The sequence below is a fragment of the Zootoca vivipara genome, chromosome 2 (assembly GCF_965207765.1).
Source record: "Zootoca vivipara chromosome 2, rZooViv2.hap1.1, whole genome shotgun sequence".
Taxonomy (NCBI): domain Eukaryota; kingdom Metazoa; phylum Chordata; class Lepidosauria; order Squamata; family Lacertidae; genus Zootoca; species Zootoca vivipara.
Window position 1 is genome coordinate 13,695,910 of NC_142584.1, and position 27,581 is coordinate 13,723,490.

General features: G+C 46.8%; 1 protein-coding gene across 3 annotated transcripts in view; it reads left to right on the forward strand.

The window, feature by feature from the left end:
- ASIC1 (acid sensing ion channel subunit 1) overlaps positions 1 to 27,581 on the forward strand; it is a 180,718-nt gene that overhangs the window by 148,582 nt on the left and 4,555 nt on the right. For 2 of the 3 annotated variants that reach the window (XM_035107940.3, XM_035107939.3), the window contains 5 exons: positions 19,283 to 19,433; positions 20,263 to 20,390; positions 23,424 to 23,574; positions 25,962 to 26,018; positions 26,902 to 27,055. In XM_035107940.3, coding sequence (XP_034963831.1) covers positions 19,283 to 19,433; positions 20,263 to 20,390; positions 23,424 to 23,574; positions 25,962 to 26,018; positions 26,902 to 27,055 — 641 coding nt within the window. Of the gene's footprint in view, positions 1 to 9,284; positions 10,143 to 19,282; positions 19,434 to 20,262; positions 20,391 to 23,423; positions 23,575 to 25,961; positions 26,019 to 26,901; positions 27,056 to 27,581 lie in introns of those variants that run through there. The other variant, XM_088661340.1, reaches the window with a different exon arrangement.

The window sequence follows — 27,581 nt, forward strand, 5'->3', positions numbered from 1 at the left end:
CTGCTATCCTGGATTGTTAGATATTCCGTAGACTGTCCCCGGGACAGGTGAGGCTGCTGATCCCTTATTTTTCAAATCCGAAAGTTGACAGCTGTGATCCTGTGTCATAAGCAAGCAAGCCTCCATTTGATAGGTTAGGTCATTTTGGGGCCTCATGGCCCCTTTAAGAAAGAGTTGCATGCTCACAGAGGCGAAAGCAGACACTTGAGCTGGCTGATCAATATCGCAAGAGTCCCCTTTCTGTGGGCAAGGACAGCAGAGGTGACTCTGAGATCCTCACTGGGAACCCAGGCAGAGTTCAAGGCTAAACTTTCCTCTAAATTTAAAACAAGCTTTCTGCTGCTGCAGATATCCTGTAGTGTATTGTGTCCCCATATAGCATATAAATGTGTCTTTCGGTTGTCTGGGGACCTTGGGCGAGGGGGTTAATAAAGAACATAGGGATATAGATTCATAGAATTGTCGAGTTGGAAGGGACCCTGAGGATCATCTAGTCCAACCCTCTGCAATACAGGAATATGCAGCTGTCCCTTACAGGGATCGAACCTGCAACCTTGGCATGATCAGCACCATGCTCTAACCAACTGAGCTATCCCAAATCAGCCTAATACCGATTCCATCAGTATCAGCCTAATGCAGTTCAATACAGTCATACCGCGGTTTAAGTACGCCTCAGTTTGAGTACTTTCAGTTTAAGCACTCTGCGGACCCGTCTGGAACGGATTAATCCACTTTCCATTACTTTCAATGGGAAAGTTCACTTCAGGTTAAGTACGCATCAGGTTAAGTACAAACTTCCGGAACCAATTGTGTACTTAAACCGAGGTACCGGGGAACTGTAGTTAATTATCCCAGGAAGTATTGAATTATGGGACACTCAGAAGGAGCAGGGGTGCGAGGATGGAATGTGTGCATGCGAGACCTGTTAATATCTCGACTTCATAAGTTCTTGTGTGCGTATCCAAAATGGTTATCCAAAATGGGCACTGTCCCTCTGCCTAACCCACTTCAAAGGGGGTAAATGAAGATAAAATGCAGAGCACTTCACTGGGCCTCCACTGGGCCCACCAAGAACCTCTGAACCTTGCCCTCTGGACTCACCTTCTGATGCCCTCCATGCTCTGCCCCCAGAACTCAGCCAGCAACAGAATGTTTATTTTAAAACATAGCTGAGGTATGTTTAAAACCCATAGCTGAGGTGCGTTCATGACAGACCCTCCAAGTGTCCCTATTTTCCGGGGACATCGCCAGATTTACAGAAGCCATCCCGGTTTCTGTATTGATCCTGGAAGGTCCCGTTTTTCAGGACATCCCTCTTTTCATCAGATAAATGTTGGAGGGGATGGAGTTATGCAACCCCTGAGCCAAGGAGATAAGAAACTATACAACCTTTAGAACACATCTGAAGGCAGCCCTGTATAGTGAAGTGTTTTTTTTAATGTTTAATGTTTTATTATGTTTGTATACATGTTGGAAGCCACCCAGAGTGGCTGGGGCAACCCAGTCAGAGGGGCAGAGTAGTAATAGTAGCAGTTGTTGTTGTTGTTGTAGTTGTTGTTGTAGTTGTTGTTGAATAGGACATCCCTGTGATCATCATAGAAATGTTGGAGGGTATGTGACATGTTGTTGTTGTTGTTGTTTAGTCGTTTAGTCGTGTCCGACTCTTCGTGACCCCATGGACCAGAGCACGCCAGGCACTCCTGTCTTGCACTGCCTCCCGCAGTTTGGTCAAACTCATGTTCGTATGTGACATGAACTATGTCAATGTAACAAAGCATACCCTCCAACATTTCTCTTATGAAAATAAGGACTCTTTCTATTCGTGTTGTGTTGTGTTGTATTTTGTATTGATATCCCACTCTTCTGACTAGGTTGCCCCAGCCACTCTGGGCAAGTTCCAACAGATATAAAATCATAACAAAACATTAAACATAATAAAACCTCCCAATAATAAATACCTCCCCATCTGCCTTCAGATGTCTTCTACAGGTTGTATAGTTACTTATCTCCTTGGCTTGGGGGTCGCATAACTCCATACCCTCCAACATTTGTCCAGTGAAAATAGGGATGTCCTAAGGAAAAGTGGGACATTCTGGGATCAAATCAGAAACCGGGACAGCTTCTGTAAATCTGGGATTGTCCCTGGAAAATAGGGACACTTGGAGGGTCTTACAAAGGGAACTTAATATTCTCATCCTCAGGAGTGTGACACACATCCTGGTGTGCATATAGATTTGCCACCCTCTCTGATGGATCATGCATTCTGTATTTTTATCCTTCCTTCTGAGTTCTTAAAGCCCCATGTTCCATCTGTCTGCCGTGTGTGTACTTTCAGAAACTTCTCATTTCCTGCTGATTTAATCCCCTCTGGTGGCCATAATTGGCAAGTGCATGCCGTACCCCTCCTGGACCCATCGAATTTACTGCATTTGCTGCTGAGATGAAGACTACTGAACCTTGAATATTGCTCAAGTCTTTTAAGAGCCACTATCATCAGCAAAACAACCTAGTTAAATAACTCTCTGGCAATAAGCCATAATTGCTGTGCCTTTGCTATTAGGTGTTGTTAATGTTTGAGTAAGTAAAGGCTGTAAAATATGACCTTACAAGGGAGGACATGCAGTAATTGCAGATAACAGGGAAGCAGCAGCAGGGTGGATATACCAGGTCGTAGGTGCCAACTCCCTGGGTGCCTGAGCACCCACAAAATTCCCCATGAAGGGGCTGGGCACCCATAAATTTCAATGCCAGGGCCATGCACGCTGCATGGCACCCACTGCCCCAGGCATTCACGGTTGTGGGGCTAAGCTGGCACTCCTGTACCAGGCTTCCACCCACCACAAATTATGTGCACAAATTGGTGTTTGCTGGTTTGTACATATAAATGTGCTGTACATGCATAGATATGCATGCCTTGTTAGCGGTGCTGGATTTACGTATAAGATAAACAAGGGTCCCACTCTCTTGGGGGCCCACCAAAAATGTAAAAGGAAAAGAAACTGGATGTATAAGATAAAAAACAAATAAAACCTACATACAGCAACAGTGTTTTGTGTTGTGTAGGCTCCTATGATGTAAGTAATGGGCCCCACCTGCTAACCTGCTCCCTAAAATATCACTGGTTTGCTCATTTCTGTATATAGGCTGCCTACATTCTGCATGTGCAAATGGCTTTAGATGCCTATTAGGTCCATAAATTACCATACAGCATATACAGTGGAACCTCGGTTTATGAACACCTCGGTTTACGAATTTTCAGTTTACGAACAATCCTAACCCGGAAGTTAGTAAACCAAGGTGCCCGAGGCCTACTGAGTGTCCGATGTCTTCGGGGAGGCCGGGCCTTCACTACGATGCCTCCTGGAGGCCCGGAGCGAAGGCCAAACCTCCCTGAAGACACCGGAGCGTCCGAAACCTTCAGGGAGGCCGAGCCTTTGTTCCAATGCCTCCCCGAGGTCGGGGAGTGCTTCCACGATTGGGCTGCAGCCACGGATGCGCTCTCCATCCCCCACGAAGGCATCGGAGCCGGGCCTTCGTTCCGATGCCTCCCAGAGACCGGGGAGTGCTTCCTCAACTGGGCTGCAGCCACGGAAGCGCTCCCCATCCTCCGGAAGGCATTGGAGCCGGGTCTTCATTCCGATGCCTCCAAGAGGCCGGGGAGTGCTTCCGTGGCTGGGCTGCAGCCACAGAAGCTCTCCCCAGCCTCCGCAAAGGCACTGGAGCCGGGCCTTCATTCCGATGCCTCCCAGAGGCCGTGGAGCGTTTCCGCGACTGGGCTGCAGCCCCGGAAACGCTCCCCAGGCTCCACAAAGGCATCGGAGCGAAGGCCCGGAGAGAGAAAGAGGACGGGCCCGGACTGGGCTGCCCACACTGCGTTGCCGCTGCCGCTGCTTGCTCCCGCCGCCACCTGAGCACCCCTCGCCTCACTCAGCTCTGAAAAGTAAGCAGCACAAGAAGCGGCGGCGGCAGCTACCGACCGCTGGGTTGTTTGTTGTTTCCCCCCTCCTCGCCGAGCTTCTCGCACTCCAAAAGCAACCAAGCGTCCTACAAAGGCCCCGCAATTGGCCTCCAGCTGCAGAGGCCCAGAGGCCTCCACAACTGCCCCACAGGATGTCCAGCAGGTAGCTTCCCAGCCCCAAAATTAGGTAAGGAAAAATAAATGTTTTTTTCACCTACAATACTGTTGATTATTTTATAGTACAGTACATTGATTATTGCCTTCATTTTATGTATAAATGGTCTTGGTAGACAGTAAAATTTGTGTTAAATTGCTGCTTTAGGGGTGTTTTTCATCGTCTAGAATGGATTAATCCACTTTCCATTCTTTCAATGGGAAAGTTCGCTTCGGTTTATGAACAGACTTCCGGAACCAATTGTGTTCATAAACCGAGGTACCACTGTATTCAACACAAAAAAACAGCCACATTTTGTTGTTGACAAAGGACAGCTGACCATATAAAGGGCCCCATTAGCTTCAGTAACTTAGGGCCTCATCAAACCTAAATCCGGCTCTGCTCTTTGCCCTCTCGCAGACCCTCCAAATGTCCCTATTTTGCAGGGACCATCCCAGATTTGCCGGAGCTGTCCCAGGTTCTGATTTGATCCCAGAATGCTCCTATGAGGAACAGCTACAGTGCTCAGGGATTTCCAGTTTAGAAAGAAAGTGATTGTGAGAGGGGATCGGGATTGCTTCATAGTGTGGAGGAAGTGGATAGAGACTTTTTTAATTCCCCTCTCTCACAAGCACTGTAATGCCGACACCAGACAACAGGAGCACCTTCACACAAAACATGATGAGTGTAGGGAATTTGCTGACACAAGAGGTAATGGTGGACAGGGCCAGCCCAAGACTTCTAGCTGCCTGAGGCAAAGGGCAAGTTCGTGCCCACCTCAGTTCCACATATAAATGTTGGCTAGACTGGCAGAAGAATCTTACTTCAATGTAGGCCACTTCAACTCTGCCACAGGGGGCAAGTGGGGACTCAGGGGAAACAGCTGGGGAGGTGCCCCGTCCAACCCAGCATTTACCACCCGAGGTAGTCACCTCACTCTGCCTAATGATAGGGCTGGCCCTGATGATGGGCACCAGCTTAGATGCCTTTGAAAGGACTAGAAGCGTTCCTGGAAGATACGTCTATCAATGGCTATTAGCCACAATGCCTGTATTTAGGAATTTGGGGGGGGGGGCGAGCTATGGTCCTCTAGAGTTTTCTGGACTACAGCTTGCGCCATCTTTGAACATTGGCCATGCTGGTCTGATGGGAGTTAGACTTCGACAAGAGCAGGAGCGGCACAGGTTCCCTCATCTATATGAGCTCTCCAGGTTCAGAGGTGGTACATCACCAAATGCCCATTGCTGAGAAGCAACAGTTGCAGAGGGCTGCTCTCCTCATGTCTCACTTGTTGGCTTCCTAAGCTCACTGGTTGGCCACTGTGGTTCTCAGGGTGCTGGACTAGGCAGGTCTTTCAGCTGTTCAAAGAGGGCTCTTGTCTTTCTTGGTGAAGGGCAGATTGCAATTCATAACCTTGCCCCAAAATGGAAAGGAGCAGAAGTCCCAGTAAAGGAAGAACGGATACCGGATGAGAGCCAGTGTGGTGTAGTGGTTAAGAGCGGTAGACTCATAGTCTGGGGAACCGGGTTTGCGTCTCCGCTCCTCCACATGCAGCTGCTGGGTGACCTTGGGCTAGTCACACTTCTTTGAAGTCTCTCAGCCCCACCCACCTCACAGGGTGTCTGTTGTGGGGAAGCAAGGGAAAGGAGATTGTTAGCCGCTTTGAGACTCCTTCGGGTAGTGATAAAGCGGGATATCAAATTTTTAAAAAAAACCTCTACAAAAACTTATGGAATATGCAGAAATGGCGAAACTTACCGGAAGAATAAGAAATCAAGATAACAAACTTTTTATGAAAGAATGGAAATGGTTTATTGAATATTTACAGAAACATTGTAAACAGGTAAAAACATTAGCAGGATTATTGTAATAACCTGCAGTTTTATAAGAGTACTTGCTGGCCCTGCCACGCGTTGCCGTGGCTAATCCCTGTGACTGCCACCACCCGCTGTCGATCCATGACGTATCCCACCCCCTCCTCCCCCCCACCCTGGGTTTTCCCTGTGATTCCCCCCAACCTGTCCAGTCCCATGACGTATCACACCCCCTCTTCCCCCCACCCCTGGGTCATCCCTGTGACTGGCCCCACCGTGTCCTGACCTATCCCGTCCCCTCCTCCCCCACCCAGGCGAGTCAGTACCTCCATTCGGCCTAGTCTGTAAAGGCTTTGGTATAGTATGTAAACAAGGAAGGTTTTATAGGTGTAGTACCAGTGTAGCCACCGCTAGAGGGCGCTGGTTTGCAACCTGGTTCTTTTCCCAGCATGCATTTTCGTCTGAGTGGTGTGTTTTGAAACACGGGGTTTGGGTTTTTTTAGCTGGCACAGGTTTGACATCTGTCTTAGCAAACTTTCCTATAGCCTTCGGACATTTGCATGTGATGTGTCAAAATTTCACCTCAAGCGGTCAAACGGTTTTGTTGAACATTGGAGACGCAGGAACATACCCAGTTTACATTTTTATATATATACTGTAGATATATTTACAGTAGATAATTAAATGAGCAAGTTAAATGAATTTGGATATATAAAAGATATTTAAAAAGAAATTTAGGGAATCGCAGAAAGAGGGGAAAGGGGGTCAAATTTTGAAATGTTAAATGGATTGTAAACTCAGTGAAATGTATAAATTTGAAAGGTATAAATACAAAATTTGAAGGGGGGGAAAGATTGCAATTTATACCCCACCCCAATAGACTATCTACCTCAGTGCCTCTATCTTGTTGTCTACAGTGGAAATAAAATTCTTGCACTAATTGAACCTTTGGCAATATTTCACAACTGGAATAGGACTTTCTGAACATTTTCAAATTTCACTTTTGACATTTAACTTACGCCAACTCAGGTTTCCATTGTTGGGTCTCCTTGCTGGGTCAGTATTTGGTTCTACAAGAACCCTTGGTCCTCCTAAGGGGGGAAAATGAAGACTTCCCCACCTCCACCTTCCCCATTCCTAAACTCCCCAGATCCCTAGATATTGCCTATGGAAGGATCTCTGACTTCACTTATTCTTTGATGGCATAAACTACTGTATATATACATTCAGTAGTCACTAGGTGGCATCATCACCCTGCAAAAAGCTAGCACTACTAAGAAGGAAAGGAGCACTATGCTTTTTGTTGAAGAAGGAAAAGTTAAGACCCGGCTGGACAGCACTGCCTTAGAATCATAGAATCATAGAATCGTAGAGTTGGAAGAGACCATAAGGGCCATCCAGTCCACCCCCCTGCCGAGCAGGAAACACCATCAAAGCATTCTTGACATATGCCTGTCAAGCCTCTGCTTAAAGACCTCCAAAGAAGGAGACTCCACCACACTCCTTGGTAGCAAATTCCACTGCCGAACAGCTCTTACTGTCAGGAAGTTCTTTCAACTTTATGGGACCCCGTCAACACCCAGGAGAAAGAAAATGTCCTCAAAGCAAGGAGCAGCCTTAAGTGTTTGTTAGATTTGTGGTCCACCTTTCAGAAGGGTTGTTGAAATTAACGGACTTAGCAGAGATGGTGAAATTGACCTGCTTAATCAGAGAAAAGCCATTGTTGACATTTACTAAAGATTAGGAAACTCTGCGTGAAAAAAAGAGGAAATGGTGACATTTGGATTTGAGGATTGAAGACAAATGTTTGCTTATAGAAAGTGGTGGTGTTGAGTGTTATATTTAAGTGGATGAAGTGAATATTGTAGACAGACAAAGAATCAGAAGTTCTTTAGTTTCTGAACTTTATTTTTCTTTCTCTCTCTTTTAATCCCTTTTCTATTTCTTTTTCTGAATCTCTTTCTCCCCCCCCCCACTTTCTCTCTATGTTTTTATCTTCTTTAAATTAATATTTCAGGTTGGACAAAATATTTGATATTAAGCTTCATGTTCCTCTTTATAAACTCTAATAAACCCTCTCTCTCTCCATATATATATATATATATATATATATATATATATATATATATATATTGTATCCCACTTTTCCACCACATTGTGATCAAGGTGGGTCAGCGCTGTCACAATAATCTACCAGAGTTCTTTGAGAGAGACAACAATCATATTAATACAGATGATCTGGTTGATAAAGTGTATCAAAAGCCTGTTGACAACACACCTCACCAAAGACTCCTGGGTAAGCTTAGCGGTCATGGAATCAGAAGAGAGGTCCTCTTGTGGGTTGGTTAAGTCACGGGGAGTAGGGATAATTGGACAATTCTCTCAATGGAGGGGCCTAGAGTCCCACAAGGATCACTATTGGGACCCGTGCTTTTTAACTTGCGCTTAAATGATCTTGACTCAGGGGTGAGCATCAAGGTGGTCGAGAGGGTCGATGGTTCAGCGTTGTTGAAACAAAAAGAGATTATGAAGAGCTCCAAAAGAGTTGTCCTCAACTGGTAGATATATACATACATGGGCACAGAGCAGAGATGGAGGGGCTTCCTTCTGAATAAACATGCACAGGACTGTGCCAGGAGGCTGCCTTTCCGAGACCCTTGATGTCCGGTTGCAGTGAATAGAAAACAAACCTCGCCTCGTCTAAATTAAGTGTACGATCCTCTTGACACTCCTTGATCCTGTAACTACGTGTAAACAGCACCCCCGCCAGTATCTGGGATCCCCGCCCCAAATACAAGGGATCTCACCTTCTAGGCTGTTTAAGGCAGGAGATGCTGCAGCTGCTGCACTGTGCCTGTCCCAGCTTGTGGGTGCACATAGAGGGGGGGCAAGCCAGTGCAGGAGTTGTAGAGACTGACCAGCGCATGGCATGCTGGTGAGAGGAGGGCCGGGAGTGGATGTTGTTGCAGGGGTGGGGAGGTGGTTGCTGCAGACAGCTGCAGCCGGAGAGTTTAAGGGCATTTGTTGCTAGCTGAGAAGAAGCTCTTCAGTCAATTGAGCTGACAGCAGGGGGGGCAGGGTTGGACTCGGACTTATCTTGCTGACAGTCAGGCGCCATTTCCTCCCAAACCACATACATGCGCTCTCTTCTCTCTCTCTCTCTCTCTCTCTCTCTCTCGTCTCCCGCTCGTCTCCCTCTCTCTCCCTCTGCTTTGTTCCCTCCTCCAGCACCCTAACATCTGTGTCTTCTCCCTCCTTGTCAACATTTCTCATCCCAAGCTCCCTCCTCTCTCTCTTCTTGTCTGGCTCTCTCTCTCTCCTTTGCTATTGCATCTCTCTCTGGATCTGCACTCCTTGCCGGTCTCTCCCTGCCTCTGGCATGCTCTAGGTGGCTCTACCGATGCCTGAGCCAAACAGCTTCCCCCTAGGCACAGCCGCCTCTTTTGGAACCAGTAGTAGATGCTGCGAACTGCTCCTGCCCAAGGAAGCTGCAGGCAGACGCGCTCCGCATCTCCCAGCTTGGCCTCCCTCTGACAGTCGAAGTTGAGCGAGCGATCATTAGGAAAGAAGCAGGGAGATGAGCTGATGTGGCGAGGAGTGCGGGCGGGAGACAAGCTCGAGGGACCTCCTCTTCAACCCTCTTCTTGGCGACATGGAAGGCAGCTGGTCTGGCTGTGCCACCCACCCGCCTCTCTTCTATCTCCTGGAGCAAACGAAGTTCCACGGGCTCCGCCATGTCCTCTCGGGACACCGGTCGTGTCCCCGCCGGGCCTTCTGGCTCCTGGCGTTCCTGGGCTCTGTGGCCTTGCTCACCACCTGGTCCTCCAACCGCATCCGCTACCTGCTCTCCTGGCCCGTCCACACCAAGGTCCACCTCCTCTATGCCCGCCAGCTCACCTTCCCGGCCGTCACCCTCTGCAACAACAACTTGCTCCTCCTGCGCCGCATGAGGCGGGCAGACCTCCACCTAAGCGGCTACTGGCTGGGGCTCCTCAACAAGGACCTGCAGCCCGTGCCGGCCGTTGGGGCCATGATGCGGGACCCCCGGTGGCTCTGGCTGGGGAACCTGCTCAACTTCTCCCACTACCTTCCGCCTTTGCCGCCGCAGGAGCAGTCCACACGGCGCTTGCTCGACAGGCTGGGCCACCAGCTGGAGGAGATGCTCCTCTCCTGCCGCTTCCAGGGCGAGCGCTGCGGCCCCCACAACTTCACAACTGTGAGTCAGGGCAGGGGAAGGGGGGCCTTGGGGAAGGCAGCTGCCCCACCGGAGCAGGGGGTGAGGAAGGGCATAGGGTTACAGGTGGGGTGGGCCTTAGAGATGCGTCGTATACCATGCAATTGCAGAACAGCTTTTTCAACATGGTCCCTGGGCAAAGGGCCCTTGAATTTTGCCATGTCCCCAGAAGGTGCGAGTATCTCCTTGGCAGCCCGGAATGAGAGGTCAGCGCCAAATGCGTTAGGAATTGTTGAGGAATAAAAGGTTTGCTTCTTTGCAGAGCTGTGGCAGTCTTTTCACGCTAACGTGTGTGTATGTGTGTGCGCGCGCAACAATGTTAAGACAGAGTTGTGCCTATACATAGTCTGCAAACATATAACTTGGCAATGTGTGGTGTAGCATTTACTGTTTGGGGAATTTCAGTGAGTTTCTGGCTCTTTTGAATGTTAATAGCATGCAACCAGAATTGGGGGCTCAGTGGGCCTTCATGGTTAGAACAGGAGGGCATATTTCACATCTCCCAACCCTACCTTTCCCCCCAAGAATCCCACATTATTTCAAAGCTCGAAACCTGAAAGCAGAACATATTATGCAAAAATAACCACAAGTAATCTTGTTTGCAAGCTGGAGCAGAGTTAGTCCAACTCTAGACTAAGAAGGTGGCTGTGTAACTACTTAATGGGATGAGAGAAAGGGAAGAGAGCAGAGTATAGGTAAAGTAACCAGGATGCAACCCAGAGAATTGCCCTCTTGTACTTCCGAGTCTGCTGCCGAAATCAGCCAAGGCAGCCATGACTCCTCCCAACTGTTTCCTTCCTCTCCTTTTATTGGTTCCTCACACCTGCCAGCTGCATTGCATACCTAGGGTGTGGATCCTGCTCACTACAAGAGCCGGAGAAGGCCAGGGGAGGGGATGGACGGAAAGGAAGGGGGCAGATGTCAGAAGCTGCATTTTCAAATTCAGGCAGATTTCAAGGCACAAGAAGAATTTCTGGATTATAACCTGGCACCGCTAAGTATGGGATGATATGAAGAATAGTTGGAAGGTTAGTACTGTAGCAAGTGTGTTGATAGAGGACTGTCAGAAATGCTACACCCACAGACCTTAAATGATGAGTTGCAGGTTGCAGCCTGTGGGTGCTGAAAACAAGGAGTTGTTAAGATATGGCTGCTCAACCAGAATTCAGAAATAAGAGTTCTCAGTGTCCCTGGCATCTGTTCTGCTATTAAGGGGCCAAGGATGTTCTGAAACAAGAGGCAACCTTTATACAGTAATGTTCTTGGACAATTTAGGAATGTGGGTCACTTCCTTAAGGGGCACCGGGCAAATCTAAAATGATGGTAACAGAGAAGCAGCATTTGAAAATCAACAGCATCCCATTGGTAGGTCCAGTTTAATACCCATGTTAAGAACTGCTGAACCAGTTCTGCCTTGCTGTCCAGGGTTTCAGCAAAGAACGTTTCATGGCCTTCATCAAGGAGATTTAGAGATTGGCACTGGCAAGCGTGGCAGGGGACCTGACTCTTGAGGTCTGCTGCAGATGTAATGTTAAACCATGGTTTCACATCGCAGAAGCAAACCTATGTGAGCTTTGGCCTCTCATAATCCTCTTCCCACCCATGTGCTTCTTCTTCATAATCACTCACCTGATTGTGACAGGTGAGTGATTGGTGGGTGTTCCTGCCCACCTGTCAAAGTTGGCCCTTGGGTGGGGGAGGGAGTCTGTTTCTGCAGTGTGTTTCTCTGCAGCAAAGCAGCACCCAGCAGGAAAGAACTACCAGCTCAGCAGCGGATTAGTAGGGGGTTCAATCCTGCTCTCAGCTGGGGTCTGCTTTGCCAGTGTCCTTTTCCCTGCAGGAAAAGTTCTAAACTTTAGAACTAAGTAACCAGCTTTAAGACTAACAACGGTTCCCTGTGATTTCAGAATACAGGAACCATGGCTTTGTTCCCACCAGGCTCGTCAACAAGTCAGGACATCTGGCTAATTTGATCCTTGCTTACTACAGTTCAAATGACACAGGGAACTGTGGTTATTTCTAAAGTGAAGGCAGAATATTTCAGTCTTCTTGCATGTGCAAAGGAGGAGAAAAGAGAAGGAGTGCACGTCAGAGGCTTGCCTCAGCTCGTTCCTGAAACAGGAAACTATGGTTTAGCAGTATGTCTGAACTAGGCCTGAAACTTGTGGTAGATGGAAGCCATGAAACAAGAGGAGAGCTGTGGAATTTCCACCCAAGGGAATCTGAGTGACATGGTCCCATTCACACCTCCCCTGTATGATTTGCCAGTGTATTTGCAATCATGACTCATGACAGATTGTTCATCTGAGTGTTTGTATTGTTTGGGTTTTAAAAATAAATGTATGACTGTATTTATTTTCGCTCCGAACGATGGTCTAAATATACTGTGCTGTTTTAGCCACCCCCTTTCTCTTCTCAAATCCCTTCTGCATGAAACGAAGCACCATGCTCTCTAACAAAAAGCAAACCTGGAATCTGCCCCAGGCTGCTGTCTTTTTACACTCGCTTCCTTGGCCACACACCCCAGTTCACTCAGTGTGACCTTGTTATGAATGAACATGAATGTAATCTGGCTGCACATCCTGCCGTGGGAGCTTTTTGTTCACTCGCGTTTAGCTGTGACCTGCAAGAGGCACCACACAGTCACCAGTAACTTGGAGGCAGGCTGCCTCTCTCCTGCAGAGCTGTTTCTGGTACTTGTGTGGGAGGATCTTTAAGCCTCTTCGTGATCTGCTAACATACTTCTGTTTCCAACCACGAGGTGTGCTTATTTGCAGTAACAGATGGCAGGAACCCCAATTCCCATCCCTGATGGTTAAGAAAAGAGGCAGAGCTAGGTGCTCTGGCACCCAGAGTGGCGGGCACCCGGGGGGCGGGGCGAGCAGCCCCCCAGGGTGCCGTGCATGGCGGGCACCGGCCCAAGGGGGTGCCGCACGCAGCGAGCGGCGTCCCACGGGGTGTGCCACGAGCGCCATCCCACAGAGGGTGCTGCGCACGGTGAGCTGCAGTCCGGGGGGTGCTGAAAGCAGCACCCCGGGGGGCACAGCAATGTCACACACACACACCCAGGGATGGCACCCAGGGCAGGCCGCACCCACCACACCCACCTTCCTCCGCCACTGGGTTAAGAGTCACTGCATGATTTGAACTTTGTGAGGTTTGTTTATATGTGTATGTGTGTGTCCGGCACATTTTTTTTGCTCCTGTGCTGACCCTGGCATGTGCATGTGTGTATCCAGAATGCTGCAGGGCTGGGGGGACAAAGAATCATAGAGGTGGAAGGGACCCTGAGGATCATCTAGCCCAGGCACCCCCTAACTTCGCCCCTCCAGATGTTTTGCACTACAATTCCCATCTTCCCCGACCGCTGGTCCTGTTAGCTAGGGATCATGGGAGTTGTAGGCAAAAACATCTGGAGGGATGCAGTTTGGGGGTGCCTGATCTAGCCCAACAACCTGCAGTGCAGGAATATGCAGCTGTCCCTTACAGGGAATCGAACCTGCAACCATGGCATTATCAGCACTGCACTCTAACCAACTGAGCCATCCAGCATCATTAGCCTGATTCTGATTCTAGGTTTGCCAGTAGCTCCTGGAGACCATTTCAGTGTCCACTAGAAAAGTCCCCTCAGATGTCTGCCATCCAGGAGTCCCAGCTTGAGTGCTCAGGGCCCTGGGTGCCATGCAGCCTGCATGGCCATGGCACCAAAAATGTTGGGTGCCCAGCCCCTTCATGGGGAATTTTGTGGGTGCTCTGGCACCCAGGGAGTTGGTATATATGCTGCCATCCCATCCTTTCTGGGCTGTTCAGAAATGGTTGGGGAGTGTATTATTTCAGACCCTTCTCTTGCATTAAATAGAGACCCTGGCTCTGTAAATAAATAGATGCTTCTAACTCCTACTTCTGTCTCCTGCAAGATCCTCAGTTATATATCCATCGTATTTACCCCCCGACACACAACTTTCCTCCAGGCTAAACATGCCCAACTCCCTCTTGAAATGAACTGCATTCTCTTTGCCACTTAGGCAGCAGTCCTGAATGTCATGACTTGGATATATACTTCATGCATTGCGTTGCACTGCAAAAACTCAACCATAAGTATGTTCAGATAGAAGTACGTCTCACTGAGTTCAGTGTTCAGGATTGCAGCTTTCGGATTATCTGGGGCTTAATTTATTGACATGCTTGGGTCTGCACTGCTAAGCTCCTTGGCTACACCCTGTACTTGCTTCTCTTATTAATAAATTTGAATTTGAGTAAATCTTTCTCCCTGTACCAGAATTTATTTGCCCCTCCCAACGCATTCTGAAAGCCTTGCTCTGCTGAGCTCCTGCTGGCTTTGTAGATTTTTGCAGACATCGCCACACACTTTCAAGTCTATCTTCACAGCGATAAGAGTTCTTAAAGTATATTGGACGCTGAGACTGTTGAAATGCTCGACTAATTGGGCAGCTTTTCCACCCTTTTAGTCAAGAGGCCTGAAGCATCTAGGCAGGGAAGCTGCACAAATGTACAAATGCCCATGGAAGCATCCTTGATAACTGAAGGGTCTCTCCTTTTTCCCTTCCAGTGGTATTTCATGACATAGATGTCACGACTCTAAATGATGCCCCCTTTTAAGTCTGGGTGATATATTTGAAGCCCATATCAGTTTCATTATTTTTGTGGTGGCAATATATCATGAATCATGATATGCGGCGTTTGTGTGCTATGCAAAAATCACAATGTGGGGGAAACCGTGAAGCCAGCCAGTGCCTCTCCATAGCTCCATCCTTATTTCAGATATTGTGATACAGTCATACCTCAGAAGTCAAAAAGAATCCATTCCGGAAGTCCGTTCGACTTGCGAAACGTTCGGAAACCAAAATGTGGCTTCTGATTGGCTGCAGGAAACTCCTGCAGCCAATCGGAAGCTGCAGAAGCCCCGTTGGACGTTCGGCTTCCAAAAGAACGTTTGAAAACTGGAACACTCCCTTCCGGTTTTCAGTCGTCTGGGAGCTAGAACGTTCGACTCCCAAGGCGTTCGGGAGCCGAGGTACGACTGTATATCGGTATATCACAATGTTTAGCTGATGATATATCACAATGTTGAAAACCAGATATCATCCAGCCCTAGCCCCTTGCTCCCATGTACTGTATTTTCCTTGCAAAGTAGGGATTAGTATCATTTAAACTACTAGGGCATATGAGAACGAATAGAGCTTTCTGTATATCCGAGAGCTAAATTCAGGGATTCATTTTTCATAACAATGACTTGAATCCTTGCTCATGAGACCTGAGTACTTTGATGAAGACTGAACTACTTTTTAATAATTCACCAGCCAGGCACACAAATTCATAATTCACCAGATGATTAACACCCCTTTGAACGGCTTACTCTCATTGACTTCCAACATCCCCAGGGTTGCAGGCTAGATGCCACAAAAACTTCACACCATGGGTAGGACTCCCATTGATGTGAGTGGACTTAAGGAGATCAGACAACTTGGCAATGTAACACATGCAAGTATTCAAAGTCAATGCAGAAGTCTCCTTGAGTTCGGTGCCTTCGTTCTGCGATGTTTCATTTTTCATACAGTTCACAATGTTCATATAAGTTTAACTCTGAACGGACCTTTATCAAGGCAAACGCTTTTTTTAACCAATGAATTTTTATTAGTTTTCCAAATTTTAAACAACTTAACAACAAATTAATTCAAATTTAACACCAATTTAAAAATTGACTTTCCACCCCCTTCCAAGATGCTTCTTTTCCCTCCCTCCTTTGCTGCTCACAGTAAAATACTTAATTTCTAATACTTTCCCATCCATTCCTATTTCCATCGACTGCGCATGTTCAGTTCCTGTTTAGACATTTACCCGACCATTTTTCCAATTAATGAAATAGAAATAATCTTCCTTTACTGGTGCATATGAATCATTAATCATAATTTTAAATTGTATTTCCTCCAATACAGCTTTATCATCCTGTCTTTATACATTTGCAAAAAAAAAAAAAAGCAAATGCTTTTATATTCACCGGCTAGCCCGCAAATAGAACCAAGAAATAAAACAAGTTATTTGAAAAGAACTTGCATGCATCCAAGTTTAAATGCTTGACAAAGCATCGGTTCAGTGATGATGTAGTGGTTAGGAGCGGCGGACTCGTAATCCGGCGAACCGGGTTCGATTCCCCGCTCCTCCACATGCAGCTGCTGGGTGACCTTGGGCTAGTCACACAAGTCTCTCAGCCTCACTCACCTCACAGAGTGTCTGTTATGGGGGAGGAAGGGAAAGGAGAATGTTAGCCGCTTTGAGACTCCTTAAAGGGAGTGAAAGGTGGGATATCAAGTCCAAACTCTTCTCCAAACTCTTCTTCACATACAGAGAGGCTAGTACACACTTCCCCTCATTTTATTACTAAAAGTAATGTTATGACATGACTTCTCCTTGCAAGCAAGTTTTCCTCCCTGCTTTTTTTTAAAGCGGAAAAGAATTTTATTTCAGATTTGAGGAACACCATCATCTTTATTTCAAAATAAAAAAATTCCTTCCAGCAGCACCTTAGAGACCAACTAAGTTTGTCATAGGTATGAGCTTTCGTGTGCATGCACACTTCTTCAGATACACTGAAGCAGAAGTCCTCAGACGCTTATATATAGTCAGATGGTTGGGGGGGGGAGGTATTACTCAGAAGGGTGGAGGGAGTGGGTGATTGACAGACTGATAGCTGTTGATGACCGTTAACGACTGTTATTCAATCCAGGTCTCTCCATGGTTTTAAGCTTGGTAATAAATTGGTAATAACTTGGTAACTCCACCATTCTGAGTAATACCTCCCCCTCTCCACCCTCTGACTATACATAAGAGTCTGGGGACTTCTGCTTCAGTGTATCTGAAGAAGTGTGCATGCACACGAAAGCTCATACCTGTGACAAACTTAGTTGGTCTCTAAGGTGCTGCTGGAAGGAATTTTTTTATTTTGTTTCGACTACGTCAGACCAACACAGCTACCTACCTGTAACTATCTTTATTTCAGTTATCAGACAGCGCATTCAGACTGTGCCTGTAAACTGGATCAGGAGACAGTCTCGTATCAAAACTGGTAATGCAAATAAATGCTTAGAGGCAATTCCCAATTCCATCTAGCTACTGTCAGTGCAGATAAGAGGGATGGAATATCATTTATAATACCTGAAATTCAAGCACACCACTGTATGCATTAGGCACTTTCCAAGGTGAAAAACAAGAAGATTAGGCAAACATTTCTAGTAATAGAACAAAGAGTGGTTTGGCCAGTGGTAGTAATAATAATAATAATAATAATAATAATAATAATAATAATAATATAATTTTTTTATTTAAAAAACCCCACAGCAAAATAGAAGAAAATCCAAAATGTTATAAGCCAGTATTTGTTGGGAAATCCCAATGTGTTTAAAGCACAAATTGCTTTCTCGGGAAAGTAACTTGAACAGCTTTTTATAATTTAAGGAAATATGTTTCTCAGACAGACATAATGATGAATGCATATACAATCAATTAAAAAATAATCAAAATCTACCCCAAATTATATTGTTGCATGATAACAACTAAATCCCATATTACTTCCTCTTTAATAGAGCTAATATATTCAAATATCTTGTTTTGCAAAAAAACTTTTTCTTCCCCATCCCTTCAAATTGCATTTGTCTCCCAAAACTGACTGTGTTCATTGTAACATGAGCCTACTGTATAAAACAATGGCCACTTTATGTTCAGCTTAGTATTGATTTTCAAATCAAGGCTAGGCACCAGGATTTGTGTGTTATATACCGAACATGGCGCAATGAGAGGGGCAGGATGGAGCCTGGGAATGACTTGGAACCCGGTAGTATCAACCGTGGGAAGGGAGAAGAGTACACTGGGGAAGTCACAAATACTTTTTATTGTGAGCCTCCTTAAATCAAGAAGAAAAAACCTCTGTGTCTTCTCAGGTGTAATGGACAAAACAAGGATGTCGGGTCGTATATAAGCACAAGGAGAAGGGATAATCCAGGCCCACAAAGTCTTCGATGAGCTATAAATGCTCAGCTCTGCAAGCTACAAATGGTTAGCTCTGTCATTATGAAAAGCGACATGACTTCAAATGAGCAAACACATCCACCATGGGGGAATAGGAACATGCAGCTACCGATATTGCACTAATCGGAAAGCAAATCTAACTACTGGAGCATGTAAGGCACTCGGAAACTACACTGGAAGACAGAGAGAAACCTGCCTCACACTTTTAAGGGATCCTGGAATTGGGGCAAGAAAACAAACCCAGAATCTGTGATATAAGAATATCCCTGGTGTGATCACTTACTGTCACTGGGTGAACTCGTTCCCAACCTGCGCCCCATTTTTATCGCCGAAGACTTTAGCTTAAACATATCCATTACATAAGCGCTGGATGGGATGGACTTAACTCAGCTGGTATCTACAAAACACATTAGCATTTCTTGGGTACTAGCTGCCAAATCTAACTTCTCGGCCTGTTTGTTACATGAATTGCCTGGCAGGGACCATTATCTGAGCATCTTCAAATGATTAATTACCCAGTAGAGTCTAAATACTAGCATAGCTGAGGTTATCCTTCTTCGGCAAGGTTTGGGGCGGGTGGGCAACTAATGAATATTTGCCTCTGGAACTTGAGTTCTCTAGACTTCACTGTGTTGCCTTTTTTTCACATTCTCTCCGGGGCCATTGGTGAATACATAACCCAAAACCTGAGTCGCAAAGGAAATTGCAGTAGAATGACAATGCTCCAGTTCTGCTTCTGTCACACATTGCAGCCCCACCACTCAAATCCAGTACATTCCACATTCCTTCCAGGCAATTCACTTGTACACTCCCAGTATCCCTATGGCTTCAAGGTCATTGAGAATGGGTTGTTATTAGGAAAGCTGCAAAACTCCAGGTAGCCAGGAGCTGTCCCTGGTGCTGAAACCAAGTGCTGAACACACATCCTTGGAATCTTGCTTATTATGCCTACCAGCAGAGCGTGGTGGAGCAATACGCCAGGATTTCTCTTGACCATCAAGAGCTGGCAGGGACACATGGACTCCAAAGGAATATTCTGTCTCCTTGTCTAATTTTTGTTCTTCCGTTCTCCTCCACAGGTGTACACACGCTACGGAAAGTGCTACACATTCAACTCAGGTCAGCCTGACAAGCCGCCACGCATCACCAATAAGGGAGGAACAGGGAACGGCTTGGAGATCATGTTGGACATTCAGCAAGATGAGTATCTCCCTGTCTGGGGAGAAACAGGTAAGAGTTACTCCTGGCTTCCCTGACTCTACATTAACTCCTCCCTTATCCATATTTTCCTTTGTGCCACATGACGATTTCTCCTCTTCTGCTGACGCCACATCTTCACAGACCTCTGCCTCCCGCACCCATTCCTCTTGATGCCTCCTCCCAGGATACCCCACCCCTTGCTCCAGCTTCCTGTTGATCACTCCACATTCTGCCTCCTTGCCCCGTTCCTCAACCCAGTGGGTCTCTCTCTGCTTTGTTGCTTTTCTAGACCTGTGCCGACTCCTTAAACCCACACCACACTTTCCCTCCTCCCTTCCTTTCAGTCACTCCCCCCGCCATTTGTGTCCTATGTGTCTCACCATGGCAACCAGCTGATCATAGCCAGGGAAGGCTATGCCTCTTATCTACAAATAGCACATTGTTCTTTGTAGGGGGAATATGTTGTCAAGGCTACGGTGAGACGCGGTGGGAAGTAAAGCCTGAATCCCAGTTCAAAGGTCACCATGGATCCCACAGGAGGAGCTTTCTAGGTCCCTGGCTGGGCCTCGATTTCAGTAAAGCAGGGTTGGAGCACAACCCTGGCTGGGAATCTTTCCCTTTGACCTGGAAGACCTTTCCCCTAACTAATGAAGGGGTTGGTTCTAGGTGCAGCTAAGAAATGTTCTGGGAAGATTTACTTTTATCGGTATTACTTTATGCATTCCTGGACTCAGCCTTGCTTTTTTTAAAAAAATGAAGTGGGGAGGACTGATTTCTGGTTTAACTCTCCAGATTATTCTGGCTCCGATCATGTAAAGCTCAAAATGTAGTTTCTACTCTCCATCTCTCTGTTCTGCAGATGAGACCTCATTTGAAGCTGGGATTAAGGTGCAGATACACAGCCAGGATGAGCCACCCTGCATTGACCAGCTGGGATTTGGGGTGGCACCTGGTTTTCAGACGTTTGTCTCCTGCCAGGAACAGCGGGTAAGATGTGAAAATTCCCTTCCCTTTCAACCAGCCTCAGATATCTGTACTAGCACTTCCCCGTGGTCTAGGCAGCAGAAGAGTAGAATCCCCTCTTCTTTTTCTTGCTCATGACAAAGACAACAGCGGTATTGAATGGATAGTTTTGAGCCAGAAAAACTTCGGAAAGTGAACACCAGTACAGTCGTACCTTGGAAGTCGATCAGAATCCATTCCGGAAGTCCGTTCGACTTCCGAAACATTCAGAAACCAAAGTACAACTTTTGATTGGCTGCAGGAAGCTCCTGCAGCCAATCAGAAGCCATGGAAGCCCCGTCGGACGTTCGGCTTCTAAAAATAGCTTGCAAACTGGAACAGTCACTTCTGGGTTTGCGGCGTTCAGGAGCCAAAATGTTTGAGAACTAAGCTGTTCGAAAACCAAGGTACAACTGTACTCATTTCCTTTATGAATTGTTCCTCATGAGTCAGCCGAAAGCAATTTACAATATAATAAAAACAAATAGAGAAGTAGTTACTATTGCAAATATAAAAATGTGCTCACGCACACACAGAGAGCTTAGAATAACAATAGCACTTGCACAAAGTTAATTCATATCTAATACAAATACCAAGTAGGAGAAATAGAATCATAGTGTTGAATAGAATTCGAAGTATTGGTTCTGACCTTTAAAGCCCTAAACAGCCTCGGCCCAGTATACCTGAAGGAGCATCTCCACCCCCATCGCTCAGCCCAGACATTGAGGTCCAGCTCTGAGGGTCTTCTGCTGGTTCCCTCACTGCAAGAAGTGAGGTTACAGGGAACCAGGCAGAGGCCTTCTTGGTAGTGGCGCCCGCCCTGTGGAACGCCCTCCTATCAGATGTCAAGGAAATAAAAAACTATCCGACTTTTATAAGACATCTGAAGGCATCCCTGTTTAGAGACGTTTTTAATGTTTTATCGTGATTTTACTAGTCTGTTGAGAGCCTCCCAGAGAAGCTGGGGAAACCCAGCCAGATGGGTGGGGTGTATATAATAAAACTATTATTATTATTATTATTATTATTATTATTATTATTATTATTATAGAGCTGGAAGTGACCCTAAGGATCATCTAGTCCAACCCCCTGCAATGCAGGAATATGCAACTTGTCCCATATGGGGATTGAACCTGCAATCTTGGCGTTATCAACACCTCTCTCTAACCAACTGAGCTATCAAGCTTGGTCATCCCAAGTACTGGAAGTCCAAAAGGACTTTAGTGTCAAGGGAGTGCCAGCAAATGGTTAGTGCAAGTAAGCTAGTAGAAATGACTTCTGACTTCTACCCTTCTCTGCATGTGAACATCCTCAGTATAAGCCTACATATTCAATGTTGTATTTTATTATTGCCCCTGTGTTGTAAGGAAGCTGCTTTCAGAAGCATTTTTGTTGAGAAATGGGTATATAAATATTCTTTAAAATACATAATATAAATAAATAAACCAGCCTTTTTTAACATCCAAGTTTGGGGAGGGCGAAAGGCTCTAAAAGGATAGATTCTAACCACTCTTCCACGGTCAAGTAGTGAATCACAATCATCAGCCTGAATAGAGCAGATCTGGTGAGTTATTAATTTCAGCTGGAATATTTAATTACAAAAACTCAGTGGGAGATCATAGAAACTAGAAAGAAATATGTGCTTGAAGACCTTGTGGATGTCTTAGGTAGAAAAGTGTGTGAGTGTGTGTGTTTAAAGCAAAACAAAAAATGCAAAGTCTTTTTATTTACTTTTAAAAATATTTTTCTCTACCACTTTTCCAGCCCACTCCAAAGTGCTTGCAGCAATAAGTATTACAATAATACATGACCAAATCCCTTCCAGTCTCCAAAAACCCAATGCACAGTGGAATATGTCACATTAGGGAAGAGGTTAGAGTAGAGCCTTTCTTCCTGACCCTTGCTTACTTGCAAGTAAGTACAATACAGCCAATGTGGCATAGCGGCAAGAGCAGGAGTCGGCAAGGTTTACCTTGCCTGGGCTGGTTCACTCCAGCAGAGATCCCTCCGTGGGCCGGAGCACACACACCTGCAATTTCTGGCGTCTGCATAGACGCGATTTCTGGCATCTGCGTAGAAGTGATTTCCAGCTCTGTGGAAGCGAGTCCCCATGCCATGCTGTGCCAGTTTAGCGCAGTGCGCAGGGACTCGCCAAGCAGGCAGCTCGGTTCGGGGGCAGCTTGTGGGCCAGTTAAATGACCCCATGGGCCATTTGTGGCCCCTGGGCTTTAGGTTGCCGACCCCTGGGCTAGAGGGCTCAGCTTGGACTCAGCCGCAAAGCCCACCGGGTGACTTTGAGCAGACTGCTACCTCTCAGCCCAACTTAACTTCACAAGATAGTTGCGCAAGATAAAGAAATGGGGAGAGATCCATTTATGTTCTTTGGATGAAGATCAGGATAAAGATGCCACCTAAATAAATAACATGAAAATGAAATATCTGTCCACTGCTTTTCAGCCATCACTGTCTGAACTAGCATTCCACTTTCAAGGAATTTGTGATCATGGGGGAGGATTCAAACATGAGATCTCTCTCCTGTATCCTGTGTTACAGTCATAGGAGGGTTGTAACATGTGCCTTTTTGTTATAGCTTAAATCAGCTCTGGCACAGTGTGATACCTTCCTGCAAGAGCAAGAGTTTTGATAGGCCATTTTTTTTTTTGGCATCTGTTCTTCTGCTGTCCACATGGCCCTTGCATTCAGCCCACACTGGTTTCCTGCCTGTCGACATTGCAGGTGCAATTGTGGAGCCAAGGCAGCGGATGCAGTCCTGTAAGGCAGATATTGTTGGAATACAAGTCCCATCAGCCCCAGCCACTGGAGCAAATAGACCTGGGCGATGGGAACTGTAGTCCATGTTGACCGCTCTTTCTCTGTTTGTGAAAGTGGGAGAGGAAGGATGAGGTCTGATGGGGCCCTGCTTGAGCACTGTGGCCCAAACACAGCCCTTCTCCTTCTCTAGGAAAGGGTGATGAGATAGTGCCATTCTCAGCCCCTCTTCGCCCATTCTTCGTGCAGCTCATCTACCTTCCTCCACCTTGGGGTGACTGCAAGTCGGTGACCATGGAATCCGAATTCTACGATACCTACAGCATTGCAGCCTGCCGCATCGACTGTGAGACCCGCTACTTGGTCGAGAACTGCAACTGCCGCATGGTGCACATGCCTGGTAAGGTGGAGGAGCAATAGCCAGTGGCAGAGCAAAGAGTGGAGGCCACAGCAGACAGAGAGATTTAAAACAAGCCTTCTGGGAGATACTTTGAAAGATCAGGATTCCCCTGCTTACCTACGAGAGCAGAGTTCCTCGTGAATAACCACACTGGGCTGGTGGTGGTCTGGCATGCCATGTGTACTTGTGAGTTAGCACAGTGGCGTAGTGGGGGGGGGCACAGGGGCAGTTGCCCCGGGCACAAAATTCCTAAGGGTGCAACCCATGCTACGCCACTGGGCCACAGCAGCCCTGAAAGTGCCGCGAAACTGGGAGGGAGGTGGCTCCCTTTCCTGGCCCGGTAATGCATGGAGCAACCATTTCCGAGCACAATTCAAAGTGTAGTTGCTTACCTTTACAGCCCTGAACGGCCTTGGCTCAGTATACCTGAAGGAGCGTCTCCACCCCCATCATTCAGCCCGGACACTGAGGTCCAGCATCGAGGGCCTTTTGGCGGTTCCCTCCCTGCGAGAAGTGAGGGCATTGCTTCCTGGGTTGTTGAATATTTTCAACCCTTTGCAAAATCAAAGTTTTCGGTGCTGCTGAAAATGTTTATTAAAAGGCCCCCCCTTTTTTTTGGTTCAAGCTTAATTATAACTATTATAGCTGTTCCCTAATTGCAGCCACTCCCATTCTTTATATTGAGTGCGTCCTTTAACAGAACCCAGCCTCAACCAGCCCACCTTGGTCTGTATTCAATCTTTCCTGTTAAGCAGAAATCCTTGTCAAGGGATGCAATTAGCATAATAAATACGAATTAATTATTCCAGTCAGTTGCATCTCCTGGGGAGAAGAGGGCAGGCAGAATAATAGTGCAGATGTATGAGGAGAGAGGGAAGAGTGTGTGTTTTTTTTTCCAAAGGCAGGCTGATCCTGTCAAATGGTATCCAGACTTCTGGAGAAGGAGATGGAATCATGATTTGAATGACAGCCAAGGAGAGACAGCAGCACAGACTTGCATCCAGCTTTGCTTATGTAATGACTGCTTTGGTGTTGTTGTTTTTTGCTTTATCAGGTCTCTGTCTTACAAGGTCTCTGAGAACCCTGAATGCAACTAGAGATACAAAGGAAATGTATCTCCAAGGACTATGTTTTCACTAACTGCAGTGTGTTTTGCTTGCTACACTGGCCCAATTCACACACAGCACTAAGCCAAACCTAGCCAGACAGAACAAGCGTGAGGATCCCCAGAGCAAAAATCATGGCTGCTTTGCTCCTCGGTTCTACTGCCACCACTGCACAATCCAAGACCAATCCATGGTTTGGCTTAATATTATGTGCAAACCCAGACTCATGGTTTGTATCACTCCCAAGTCCCAACAAACCATGAGCTGCAACCAAGGTTTATTCTTGATTTCCCGCTTGTGGTTTGTTCACATAAAATGCTAAGCCAAACCACGACAGCTCTGGGTAGTGTGGCAGCAACAGGACCATGGGAGGAGTGAAGTGGACTTAATTTTTGCTAAGGTGCCCACACGCTTGGCTTGTCTTAGTGTGAGAACAAGACCACTCTGTGGGCAGGGCTTAACAAAACCCGACCCGTTAACTCTCTGGGCAAGGCTTCAGCATTTTTTACAGATATGATTCCTAGGGAATTCAGCTTTTGAATCTTTCCCCCGTAATGGAGAAAATCCCCTCTCCCCACACATGGAAAACTAGCATGTCAAGGGAAAAGGCTCAGCCCCACCCTTCCTTCTGACTTGCTGTATTTCTACCTGCAGGGGATGATCTCCACACAGGAATTAGGAATGATAGCAGCTTCTAACCACAAAAGATTAATGAGGAATACAAGATGTTCCAGCAGAGTCAGAGCTCAGTTTCTTAGGAGGGAGGCAGGGAGCTGAAATGCCCTTCCCTCGCTGTATAGGAGACACTTCTGCATCGAAAAGCCACTAGAGAAAACCATGGAGCTTATCTACCTTGCATGCAAAGGCATAACAAGGTTAATCATCTGGGCATCTCAACCTGGGAAATGACAGCTCTAAAAAGATGCAGTTGACTTCCTTAGCAGTGAAAGTTGACAGAACAAAGGAGGGAGGTGGGGGACTCAGCATCTCTTGGAGTTTAAGGATCACCTAATGCAGAGAAGCCGCAACTCCTTTATCACAAAACTGCAGCAATTTAAATGTGCAGGTTGTCCCCTCCTCTTTCAGTTCACATTTATGGGTAGAATGAGGAGTCACGTTTGCACTCATGCAAAGCAGGGAGGTGTGTGGGCTTTGCAGAACATTGCACATTTCCCTCCCTGATTAAATTTCACTGCTTGTGAATGCAGGAGGTCAGAATAGAGTCTCACCGTGATATGTAACTTTGTGGTGTGATTTGCTTGCTTTTCTGTTTCCCTACAGGTGATGCTCCCTACTGCACCCCTGAGCAATACAAGGAGTGTGCAGACCCCGCTCTTGGTAAGCAGATGGGTGGCATATGAATAATAAAAATATGATGATATGATGGTGGTGTCTATGTGGACACAGACATGGAGTAACTGTGCCCCTGAAGGACCTGGTGCACAGCCTGGGAGTCATTTTGGACTTACAGCTGTCCATGGAAGCGCAGGTTAATTCTGTGTCCAGGGCAGCTGTCTATCAGCTCCATCTGGTACGCAGGCTTAGACCCTACCTGCCCGCAGACTGTCTTGCCAGAGTGGTGCATGCTCTGGTTATCTTCCGCTTGGACTACTACAAGGCGCTCTACGTGGGGCTACCTTTGAAGGTGGCCTGGAAACTACAACTAATCCAGAATGCGGCAGCTAGACTGGTGACTGGAAGTGGCCGCCAAGACCACATAACACCGGTCCTGGAGGACCTACATTGGCTCCCAGTATACCTGAAGGAGCGTCTCCACCCCTATTGTTCAACCCAGACACTGAGGTCCAGCTCCGAGGGCCTTCTGGCGGTTCCCTCACTGTGAGAAGTGAGGTTACAGGGAACCAGGCAGAGGGCCTTCTCGGTAGTGGTGCCTGTGGAACACCCTCCCATCAGATGTCAAGGAAATAAACAACTGATTTTGGAAGACAGCCCGGTTTAGGGAAGTTTTTAATGTTTGAGGTTTTATCATGTTTTTAATATTCTGTTGGGAGCCGCCCAGAGTGGGTGGGGAAACCCAGCCAGATGGGCAGAGTAGTAGTAGTAGTAAATCTGTCCCTGGTTGGAAGACCCTTTAAGTCACATGGAAGGACCCTTTCAGATTCTAAAGGAAGAGCTTAACACAAGCTGTATCTCTTCCCCCAAAACACCCTTGATTTTATCATGTTTCGAACTGACATCTACTTCTTCCCTGCTCCCACAGACTTCTTGGTAGAGAAGGACAATGACTACTGTGTGTGTGAGATGCCTTGCAACGTCACCCGCTATGGCAAGGAGCTCTCCATGGTCAAGATTCCCAGCAAGGCATCAGCCAAGTACCTGGCCAAGAAATACAACAAGAGCGAGCAGTACATTGGGTGAGTGCTGCCGCCTGTCCAATCCGCTTGCCATCATTATTTCTGCACCCCGTGCTTGAGCAAGGGAGGTCAAGCCCAAACAGCAAGCTTGGGGCATTGCTGAGTACCTAGGAGATTTGGGGCACAGACCCATGGCTCAAATTTCCTGGTGCAAACTTATGTCTCTGGGTGAAAATTTGGGTCTCTGGAGAAGTTACGAAGGTGGGAATCCCAAAAGCGCTGTGTTTTGCAGCATGCCCAACAGCCCTGTAAGCAAAGTTTTGTTTGCCATGGAGGATTGTTTTTAAAAGGCCATTTCAGTCAATCCACACCTAGCTCCCCTACATGTGTGGCATCACATGAGGGGCAGGTGAAAATACACCTCCCTGCCAAAAATAAGGGTATCCAGACAATAACCTCCAAAGCATGGGTAGGCAAACTAAGGCCCAGGGCCTGGATACGGCCCAACCGCTTTCTAAATCCGGCCCGTGGACGGTCCAGGAATCAGCGTATTTTTACATGAGTGGAATGTGTCCTTTTATTTAAA